This window comes from Elephantulus edwardii, unplaced genomic scaffold (genome assembly GCF_000299155.1).
Source record: "Elephantulus edwardii isolate Elephantulus edwardi_28Jun2011 unplaced genomic scaffold, EleEdw1.0 scaffold00124, whole genome shotgun sequence".
Taxonomy (NCBI): Eukaryota; Metazoa; Chordata; class Mammalia; order Macroscelidea; family Macroscelididae; genus Elephantulus; species Elephantulus edwardii.
This window is the reverse complement of record NW_006399874.1, coordinates 6579801-6591798: the sequence shown is the minus strand read 5'-3', so window position 1 is coordinate 6591798 and position 11998 is coordinate 6579801. Positions and strand designations below refer to the sequence as shown.

Below are 11998 nucleotides of genomic sequence, written 5' to 3'. Positions count from 1 at the left end.
TCATTGGTACACAATCCCCCTGCACGCCCCTTCCCCCACCCCAAGTATACTCCACTCTGCTACCTTCATTCCGGACTCTTATGATAATCACAGTGCCCTAAAATATATTGCTTTTAAACTGTTCTCTCCCTCATCAGTTTCAATGCAGTATACATAATTCACCCAGTTTTTCTCATTTTTATCCTAACCCCGATGTCAGTCCCATTCTACAGCAGTGGCACTATGCACTATTTGTCTCTGTGTGACCGAGATATTTCACTCAGCATCATGTCCTCCACGGTCACCCATTTTGAATAATACTGCATGAGTTCCTTGTTTTTCAATGCAGCATAGTATTCCTTGTGTGAATATGCCACAGCTTCTCTATCCATTCGTTTGTTGATGGGCACTTAGGTTGTTTCCAACTCCTTGCTATTGTGAACAAAGCTGCAGTAAATATGGGTGTGCATATATCTGCTTGGATGTCAATTATGATCTCTTTAGGGTATATTCCCAGTAGTGGAATTGCTGGGTCAAATGGTATCTCTATTGGCAACTTTTTGAGAAAGCGCACACTGCTTTCCACAGTAGTTGCGCCATTTACACTTCCACCAAAAGTGCGTAAGGGTCCCAAGGACATGCTTCTTTATGCAGGTTTTTTTCTATCTTCTTTATTAGAAGCTTGCAAGCCTTTTATATAATGGTCTTGTGGAATCTAAAATGTTCTGCTTTCATAGATTTTGCTGTTGTCAGTAATATATATTTTTATGGGCTCGAGTACATCAGGGTTCAGTTCCATTGTGCATAGGGTAACTATGAGTTGTAGTCAGTTCAACAGCACCTAACAACAACAGTTGATTACTGTTGCTAAGAGAAATGCTGTTTTCACAAATGGCAACAACCCCAATTTATATGTACTCATTTTAAGGAATTATCTGTTGATTCTAATGGTTCTTCTAGGCTTGTGATACCATCTACAAACAATGATTGTTTTTATCTCCTTACCCTCCTCCGCAGTTCTATTACTTTTGTCTTTAAAACACAGACTAAGGTACTTGGCACTGTGTTAAAATGCAGTGATGGTGGGAGGCATCTTTGTCTTTTCCAAAATCTAAAGAGAGTGCCCCCATATGGTTTTGATACAATGCTATTATCAAGCTTTGTTGTTGTTATGTACCATCACTCTGGAACTGACTCAAAGCCGACCCTCTAGCGAGTTTTCAGAGTCACACAGGAGGAGACTGCCATCTTTCTTCCACAGAGCAGCTGGTGGATTCAAACCACAAGCTGCAGGGTTAGCAGCACAGGTCCTTACCACTAGGGCACCAGAGTTCCCTATGATCGAGTAATAGAAGCAGCATTATATCCCTTGCCCAGTCTATGAGACTTACACATGCACTAAAAAACAATGTTGTGGAATTGTGAGAGAAAGAAGCAAAAAAATTACATTAAAAATATATATGAGTTTAAAATATTCTTATTTCCAGGGCAATTTCAAGTTATGATTGCAGTAATGACAAGTTGCCAACTTTGGCAAAATGAGAGTATGCCAGACTTATCCCAGTGTTTGGATGGTCCTGGAAACATGAGCTCTTGGAAGCTCTAATCCTGACGGCTGCCTTAAGTGGGCACAGAAGGACGAACTTCAGTCTTGAGAACATGTCATCTGTTCCAAAGATCCCCATCGCCTCCCCCCAACCACACAGAGGCCTTTCTCCCCAGCAGTCACCCACCTGTTTTCCTCTAAAATAGCACTGACACACTGTAAAATCAGTGTCTCTTCGTTCTTCAAAATAATATGTATCTAACTAACTTTGTTTATAAGAGCCGATAAGCAAGGGGCTAGTAAGAATCTATGTTAACAACTGTGTCTGAAAAACATTATTGTATAAAACAGTAATCATACACTATCAGGCCATCTTCTAACACCATTAATTACATACTCACACATCTTCTATTAGAAAACTCTCAAGATAAACCAGTGCCCAGTGCATATGAAAGAGACTGAGTTAATACAAATATGAAATATTTACAATACGGCAATATTTAATGATTTAATGACACTAATGAGCCAAATGAGACGATGCTGAAAGAAGCGATTAATCTTTCAACCCTTGAGTTTATACTAAAATGTAATATGTAAAGAGAACTGAACTTAAAAAAAAGACATCAGTAAGTCACACAGTAAACTTTTGAGACTATTAATCAGTAAATTGATTAAAGAAGGCATTCTAGAGAAAAGAAATCTATCATTATATATGTAAAAAATTTTTTTTGTTGTTAATGAAACCAAACAGAGAAAAAGAAAATATTTCAATTGTAGGACATTCCCCCTACAAGACCTGTTTATTACCCAGGGCATATTCCCTCTGAAAATAGAAACTTCTTTTAATGTACACTTTTTTCAGGTCATGTGAAAGTAATATGCCTGTCTTTGGACTATATATTCCAGGGAATTTTTGGCTTTAGGGACCTTTGTATTTGCTTTTTCCTCTTCTTAGAACATTCTTATCCCCTGGGACTTATCTGCTGGGTGATCCTTTTCCAAAACCTAATTCCTCTGGAAGTTGCTATCTTCTTAACAATTTCATTCTTCCTCTCCAGTGAGGAAGTCAATGCGTCATCCTTCAGTACTGTACATCTGACTGTCTAGTTTATGGAGTACATATTTTTATAAATGCATTAAAAATATATACAATAAACCATGTACCAGTTCAATTTCTACATGAATGATTTAGTGATACTGATTACATTCTTTAAATTGTTCAACCATTCTATCATTTTTCCAAATTATTTCATTAACATAATGAAGTATCTTCTTCTCCTTCCCTCCTACATCATAATTTTTCTTCTAAAAACTGAACCTAGATCTCTACTAAGTTTATGCAATATTTGTGCTGCTTATTGACCACTGCTATCTTTAAATTAATATAATTTTGGGTCTATTTTTCCCATTAGTTCTAGGAAATGCTCAACCATTTATCTCTTGGACTACTTTGCCTTTCCCCATTCTATTATTTTTCTTCTGCAACTCTGGACAGAGCATCTTGCATTATCCTTCATGCCTCTTCTGTTTCTGCCATTCCTAATTTTTTCTGCTGTCGGTCACTTTCTCATTGCTGTGAAGTCAGAACTGATTCACAGCTGACCCTCCAGGGGGTTTTCAGAGACTGTAAACTGTATGGAAAGAAACTTCATCTTTCTCACTCAAAGTGGCTGGTGACTTTGAACCACCCATCACTGGGTTGGCTGCTCAACTCCCTATCCATTAGGCCACCAGATCTCCCTTCTTTCTGCTGTATTTTGGGGAGATTCTAGGAGCTACATTCACATCCACAGCACTTACCAGCAACAACAACTGCAGGTTCTACTTTCTAGTTCATAGATCTCTCCTCAGCTGTGCCTATATTTTTTTTCTCCTCTATTTTTTCATCTAGTTGTATTTTTCATTTTGTGGCTTGACTCATCTGATCTACCTTATCAAAAACTATACTGCTTTTTTACTCAGTTGCTCAATGAACCAGTCTTTAAAACTATTACATTTACTTATATTCTACATTTACGAAGTCCAGCGTTTGAGTTTTGCCTGGTTCTCTTGTGATTTCTGGCTCTAGTTCACAGCACCTTGAGGTTTGGTGTGCTCTTGTTACCTGCTGTCTAGTTAATTCTGACTTCAGGTCATTGTATTTGTGCAAAGGAGAACTGCTCCACTGGGCAGGGAACTCCTGAGAACAGAGTGCCAGGCTTGTCTCTAACATCCTCCACCTTTTCATTTGTGGTCAAGTACTTGACACTTCTACTCTCTAAGGGACTATTCAGTGTATTTAGTGATGGTTGAGGATGAACTCATGTGTCTTATGGATTAGTGGTTAAGGAGTTGCACTGCCAACCCAAAGGTTGGACATTCAAAGTCACCAGCTTCTCTGAGGAAAAAGATGGACAATCTTCTCACATGCAATTTACTGCTTCTAAAAACCTGCTGTAAGATCAGCTATGAGAACAACAATAACATGTTTTAAGTTTTAGGCTGCAGGTGAATCCCAACGGACTTTTGGAAGAGTACTGCCAATCCTCACCATCTTAATAAATATTTTCACTTCCTCATTTGACTCTTTTTATACCACAATTTTTCAACCTTGATACTACTCACATTTTGGGCCCGATAATTCTTTCTTGAGGACCCTGTCCTGTGCTTTACATTTAGCAACCCTTAATGGTGGTCTCATTCCCCAGCCCACCAAGCTATGGCAACCAAGATGTCTGTAGGTATTATCAAATGTTCCCTAGGGGCCAGTGGCGAATTACTGCTCTCCAATGATGACACATTGTTTGCTGACAGCTAAAACAGCACAGATGTATTACAGTGCCGGGACTAATATTGTGCACGTATTGTGTACGAGCAAATTTCAACTGCACTCATCTGACACCACTCCTCTTGGCAGAGAGGGGCAGTCTGGTTTTTACTAACAGATTCTGGAGGCAGCTACATGTCCAAATTGGGAAACAGCCTCACATCTTTGTGAGGCTTGCCTGGTCTGCGCCCCTGGAAAACGGTGCACGACGTTACAACTAGGCAGGTTTGTGGAGGGGAAAAACAGAAAAAGAAATTCTCCTGAGAATCATGATAAGGGGACACAACTGGAGCACACTCGTGTTCAGCTGGCCCTCAGGTCTTGGCCACTGCACAAATCTCTGCAGTCAAGTTATCAGAAGGACACACTGTTGAGAGACCTGGAGATGCATTAGGACAACTTCATCCTGACTGTAGCTGTTACTGAGACAACAGCTAATGGTGTAAAGAGCAGAAACTGCAGTGGCTTCTCAGTCCCACTGTTCAATTTACTCACTGTGGGATTTAGTGACTTAACTTCAGCCTCCATTTCCTCACCTATTAAAAAAAGGATGGGAAGGCAGAGGTGGTTAAGTGTAGAATTGAACCCAGTGACTGACAGCATCAAGCCACACATTTAAGTCTGTTAGCACGAACAGTGTCCCTAGATGTGGTGTTGGGAGGCATTAACTTCAGAATCATTCTTAGGTATGTAGTGTCATGAATGCAGGCTTATTAATAACAAGAACTGTGCTTTCCTAAAAAGGAGAGCATGGCAAACACTCACATCATGAATTCTTTCAAAAGAAATTACTTATAAAACGGGTTCTTAAAATCCTAATCCTTTTTCTTAGTCAGTATTCTGCATCAAAACAACATAGTAATGATACTTACATTTTAGGCAAGGAGAGATTTTGAAGGGTTTTCCTAATCATCACCAAACTACATTACACTGACACAGAATTGATGTTTATTATGAGGAGCTGCTCATTAGTAGTATGGCCTTGGGGGAGACAAGTAACCCCTCTGGGCTTCAGCTTCCTCATTTCATAAAGGGATAATGTGTGCCCCCCTCCTAGCTCAGAGGGCTCTGTGAAGTTCAACTGACAATGGATATGAATAGTGCTCTTCTAAATGACAGGCATTCATACAATATTCATTATGATGCTCTCTTGTGTTGGGAAGTGAGCTCTGGTGGCCTAGTCTTAAAGAGCTTTGATGTCACTCTGAAGGTCCACAGTTTGAATCCATCAGTTACTCCACGGGAGATAGAAGAGCAATCTCTTCTCATGCGATTTACTGCCTCCTGAGGGAGGGTCAGCTGTGGATCGGTTCTGACTCTATAGCACATAACAACAACTTGTATTGGGACAGATGCTGAGAATGGCAAAGGATAGAACAAGATTCTGATCCTTGTTCATGGGATCCCTGTGAGTCCTGTTCAGGGCTTGAGTTGTTGTATTAGGAGTCTAACACAACTTGTACTGTGATTGCTGGGACATTGTGACATCCTATCCAGAAAACAGAGACTTAAAACCAGATGAATAGCCTTTCATTTCTGGCTGTTTAAGTTATTGCAAATGACTACAATGACAGTCATAAGAGAGAGGAAGGGGAAAGGGCCAAGATGTGATCAGTTTGGGAATATCTGTGTATAGTCAGTTTTGTTATTCTCCAAAACCCACTCCCTAGCCAGAGCTTTCTAGAAGCCACTCAGAACCACCCTAATGCCTGGAATAGTGAATTAATGAGCAATTGAATAGCTTTTCAGTTAATTCACATTAATCAATATAGTCTTATCTTTTTAAATATTACATTTTATATAAAGAAAATTTAGACAATGTTTTTAAAAGTGAGGAGCTGGGCTTCTGCGATTGAGATTTGGAGCCCACTGCTCAAATATTTAACTGCCTAGATCTAATTCCTCATCTGTAGAATGGACAAAGTATTTTCACAAAGCCATTTTTAGGGTCAAAATTGCGTCTATGAGGCAAAATGGGGCAAGCCTGGGTGGAGAGAATGTTAGGATCTATGCTAATGAGATAAAGACATCAAAAAGCCATGTTAAAAGCAAAGGTCAAAGAAAATAGCTAAAATCAGACAGAACTCATGTTCCTTTGGCAAGAGGACAATAGTCATGGAAACCAAGGAACAGGTGACATTGCCTTAAAAGAACCCCAGTGCCCCACAGCCCTGATGTGCACAGTAAACACTGTCCCCAAAGCAACATCATACAGCCAGTGAGGTCAGGAACAACAGAGTGGGAACCACTCACCAAGTTTTGAACTTCCCACAACATTATCACATTGGCTCTGACTCAAGCTCCAGAGCAAACCCAAATGAGGAAATGAGCCCACCACATCAATATATATTTCTACTCCGGTGGCACGATGTCCCCTCCATTACTTTCTTTTCATCAGAGGGAGACCCGTTCCTCTCTCTCTGGAATGTATCTTTGCTAAGAAAACGACATCTACATTCACCTTTGCTCCTGTCTCACCATTCCTCTTGCCAAGCTGGACATCCAGTTCAGTCCACATGTTCTAACAAGGACTTGGCCCATGCTGGGTCTATTTTGATTAAGACAAACAATAGCTCTCTTAAGGGTCTCCATGCTTGCTATACACTAAAAATGACTTAAGAGCCATTAAAATTGCTGTGCACTGTTGCTACATCTGTGGCTCAGACATCAACCCTTTAGCCTCTCCCATCTGGTCTAATTCTTTAGAAGCCAGGGTGTCAACCCCACAGTAACAGCATGGGGCCTCACATACAGCCAGTGCTCATCAAAGGAATAAATGTTAGTGTAGTTATTTCTTCTTAATAATTGCTAATGTTAATAACAAAAATTTTTCAATAAAGAATCAATATAGGTATCTTAAGCTAATACTAAATGAAATATGTTTACTCTATTTGTGAAAATGAGGAGGAAAAAGTAATTTATTTAGGAGGCAACAATTACTGGAAACTGAGTCAAAAGGGAAAGGATTTGGTGGCTTAGTGGTAAGAAGATACCCTGCCAACCCAAAGGTACACTGTTCCAATCCACCAGTTGTTCCATAGTAGAAAGATGGGCAATCTCCTCCCGTGTGAAACTCACTGGAGGGTCAACTATGGGTGGATTCTGACTCAATGGTACACAATAATGCCATTATAAAGAATTAGAAATCAAATGACTTCTTCAACAATGTGAATAATACTGCCATATATCTGAATGTATCTTAAACATCAAATACCTTGGCTGATAATTAAAGTCATAAAAGCATTTGGCAAAAGCAGGGTTTCAGTTTCTTATCAATTTCTTCCATAACCTATAGGCCCATTGGCTTCTAAGTACAAACTGTACCATTTTCCTCCAGCTAATACTGTATTAATCCTATTTGGTATAAAATTAAAGTGCTGAAGAGCAGTGGTGTCTCTCTGGAGACTAAGGTGCGTCTGATACAGGCCATGGTCTTCGCAATCACCTGTTATGCATCAGAGAGTTGGACAATGACCAAGGAGGATAGGAGAATTGATGCCTTTGAGCTGTGGTGCTGGAGAAGAGTATTGAGAATACCATGGACTGCTAGGAAAACAAACAGATTTGTCCTGGAGAGGGTTAAACCGGGTGGCTCCTTGGAGGCAAGGATTCTGAGGCTCCGTCTAACTTACTTTGGACATGTTGTGAGGAGAGACCGGTCCTTAGAGAGGGACATCATGCTTGGGAGGGTGGAGGGACGGCGCAGGAGAGGAAGGCCCTCTATGAAGTGGATTGATTCAGTGACTGGGATAATTGGGATGGGAGTGTCAGAGACAGTGCGATTGGCACAGGACAGAGCGGAGTTTAGGGCTGTTGTACATAGGGTTGCTATGAGTCACAGGCGACTCAACGGCACATAACAACAACAACAACAACAAAAATTGTATTTTATATTGACTTCTTTTAAAAAGTTATCTTGGTAGGCCTGATTGAAGTTTTTAATAGTGTAGAGTTCTGTGACATTGGTCTTGTGATTCCAAAAACAATTTCATAGAACTGACATTAGCATTTTCTTCTATATTTTCTTACCTTTAGAAACATTTCCTAAGTTTTCATTATTTTAAAGTAAGAAGTAAAGCTAGAGTCTAGAACCATTAGAAAAATTCTTGAAATAAACAAGTAGACATAAATTAATCAATTGTTCTTCCTCCCTTGTTCAAGGGTTAGTTAAGCAAGCTGCAATGTGCTGTCATGAGTCAGTACACTTTACATTATCCATTTCACCACATAGTACTCAAAACTAGAGGCTTTCTTTTAAAACAGAAACACTTGCCTACTTATCTACCTACCCCATGTGAGGCACAGGTCTGAGGACAATGACTCAGCTTGAAAGAGGGGCCTGCCACGCCCTCACCATTCCTTGAGGGGGAAAAAAATCTTTCTTTTTCAATTGAGGAGAGAGACTCCTCTAAAAAATTAGAAAATGTGCTCTCAAACTTCTAAAGGTCACGGGGAGCAATGTGTATATTTTTCAAACTGCTGCTGCTGTATGTTATTTTGTAGACTTGGAAAGTAGTTGAAGTCACTGATCTCTAGTTTTGCTTCACTTTCTCTGTGTGAACAGTTAAGGTTTTCTGCTTTTGCGGAACTCACAGAGAAGCATTATTTCTCTTGTTCCATGTTTCATTCCGAGCAGACCTCCCAAACCTGGAGCTGGGCTCAGATTTTTCTCCATTATCCTTCATAAAATCGTAAGTGGATGACTACTTATTTTCCAACTTCTCAGAGAGGGTAGGGTTGGGAAGGGCAGAGTAATAAGTGCCTCAAGTATTAAGAGAATACTGTAGCTATTAATTAATTTCTTGGCAAACATACAATCTCTTCCTGTTTACTGTATCAACTGGGAGATAAACACATACATGCAGCACTCTATGGATCACATATACATTTGCGAACCTGGGAAAAGCTATGAAATTAAATTCTACATTCAATTTTAGGGGGTTCATATGTGCCAATTTAAGAATATTTGCCTTAGTTAAAATTTTTTAAGTAAAATTTTTATTTCATACTGGTTTTACTTACAAAGCTCATATACATTGTTTTTCACACTAAATTTTCATTTAAGTTCACAAACTGGTGCACAAAAGGCTTCTTGGAAACACTAAGTTGTCATATACTGTTTAAAAAAGTATTCCTAAAATTTATGACAAGTTATTTCAAAATTCTGTACAAGTCTATTACTGGTAATCAGTTAATGCAATCTTTACCTGGTGTAAAAGGGAAACCTATGTTTTCATGCTTTCAAGCCAGTAACTAGCACCTTCAAGGTGTCGTGTCAACAGGGTGACTTGCTAGGTAAGGAACTACACAATAAATAGTTGAAGAATTACGGAATGACTAAAAACACAATATGCAGGATTACCAGAGAAAGGGAAATGGCAGTGTCTTTATTTCCCAGAATATTCAATCACTACATACTCCATAGCTCAGCATTTGCTCCACTATTCTCCAATCCTTGCTATTGGGTGGATTCCTGGGTTTCTCTCTAAGAAACGACTGGGAGCAAGAAAATTGATCATTTCACAAGGACAACTGCCTCCTTTTAATATGTGTAATGAGAAATGTGTTCGTTAAAAATATTTGGGAAGATCACACCCAGGCAGAGAGAAGGTTCTGGAAGCTCTGTAGACCTGGCATGCCACAGACCCTAATCTCAATGCCATCCTAACTTTCACCTTCTTCGTTCCCTCCTCTCTCAAATGCCCATATAATGTGAATGAGACTATAGCCACATGCTCACAGGTCTAGCTTTAATTAAACGAGCCGGACAAGAGGAAAAAGCACCAAGCAACATAATCGCACCAATGCCATCCAAAACCAATGCCAGACACGCCCCGCTCTCGCTGCACCGCAGCCCGGGGTCGGCGGGATGGCGGGACAGGCCCGGTGGCAGCTCTGCTCGGCCTCCGCGGGGAACCGCCAGCGCGGCGAGCAAGGCGAGCAAGGCGCCCACGCCGCCCTCCGCCCGCAGCCCCGCGCCGCCGGCCGCGCTCACCTGAGCTCCAGTTGGTCGAGGCTCTCCAGCAGGCGGCTGGAGCGGTCCGCCATGGAGGAGGAGCGGCAGAAGCGCCCTTCGTTGGCTTTCGCGTTTATCTTCGCCTGAGCCATCTGAGCCTCCGCGGCGGGCGGCCAAAAGGTCACCAGGCTCTCAGGCGACAGCGGTGAGTGGAGCTCCCGCAGGCGTCGCCGTCACCGCGCGGGGCGCCCGCCTCCCTCTGACGCCTCGGCACTGCTGCTGCCGCGTGGCCAAAGAAGGCCAGGCGCGCCGCCCGCCCGCGGGGCTGGGGGCTGCCGCCTGCGAGGGGGCTGCGGCGGCAGCGGAAGTGGGAAGGGAGTTGCTGACCCTCGGCACTCTGTTGTGGTCAGACAGGGCGCGGGGACCAGAAGTGCAGAGGCGGGTGGGTTCCGAGGCTCCGGAGCGCCGCGCACAGGACCTGGACCTAACGCCATCAGCTGGTATTCCTGCTCCCAAAAACCCGCATGATCTCCAACCTTCCGGAGCACGCTGGAAGGGATTCCCCTGCCGAGTGAAGTGTAAATGTAACCAACACCCACAAGTGAAAGTATTCCAAAGGTGGCCTGAAATAATGGCTTCTTTTAGTTTCTTCAAACTCCCAACAAGAACAAAATAGTAAAGATAACTTTATATGGAGAGAAGAGAGGTACTCCTGGCGAGCAGTATGTACAGGTCCTAGGCAGTCACCTCATAGCTGACCCTGGAGCAGGTTTTCATAGGCTGCCCTTAAGTCCAGCAGCTGGTGGATCCCAACTGCCAGTTTGGTTTGGCAAACAACCCCTTACCTACTAGGTCACTCCCTATCCTAGGCAGTATCAGCACACACACACACATTCAAACTCACTGTCATGAAGTCTGAACAACTCACAGCTGACCCTTCACCCAGTTTTGGGAGCCATAAATCACACTGACTATTGACCATCTTTCTCCTGGTGAGCAGCTGACGGATTCGAATTGCCTGTCTTTGGGTTGGGAATGCAACTCCGTATCCACTCAACAAGAGCTTCTACTGTTAGTCCCTTTCTTGATAGGAGAGTAAGTCTCAAGTAACAGAGCATATAGAGGGGAAGCAAATAGCCACATTTTTTACCTAGCCACGTGTAGGAACCAAGAGCAAAATCCTCTTGGATTTTTTTTACCCTCTTGTTCATTTTTACCCTGTTGTTATGCGTGCTACTCATAGCAATCCTAATATACACCTCTGAATTCTGCTCTATCCTGTGCCGACTTGTTTATTAATTTTCTATTAAATGACAAAATACAGTAGGCCACTAAAACAGACATGATAAAGGTCACTTTGAAATGGAATAGGTCTCTACTTAAAGAAAAACTCCGTGCTTTGCTACCACCTGTGTGCCTCACATAGCAAGGGTTGAAAATGTGGGCACTAAAAGAAAACACGTATTAACAGTTTAGGGCTGAATCACAAGATTTAATTGACAATCAAAGCATCTTAAAAAGCTGGGGATATGAAACCATTGAGCCTAGACAGAAATTCCCTCTTAAACCATTCTAAATTTAAATGAAGTATTGATGTAGAGAATGGTGTTCTCAAACCCACTGTACCCATGCCTTCAAGTTCATACCAATACATGGTGACCATGCAGGGCATACGAAGTTTCCAAGGCTGTGTGTATGGAAGCTGGCTATT

The 11998-nt window shown here is 41.7% G+C and overlaps 1 protein-coding gene across 1 annotated transcript in view; it reads right to left on the bottom strand.

The window, feature by feature from the left end:
- The window catches only part of BAG2 (BCL2-associated athanogene 2), a 14952-nt gene extending 4305 nt beyond the window's left edge, over window positions 1-10647 (bottom strand). Inside the window, exon 1 of the mRNA XM_006893146.1 lies at window positions 10327-10647. Within this exon, the coding sequence (XP_006893208.1) occupies window positions 10327-10439 (113 nt within the window). The 5' untranslated portion in view covers window positions 10440-10647. The remainder of the gene's footprint in view (window positions 1-10326) is intronic.
- Window positions 10648-11998: the final 1351 nt, after the last annotated feature.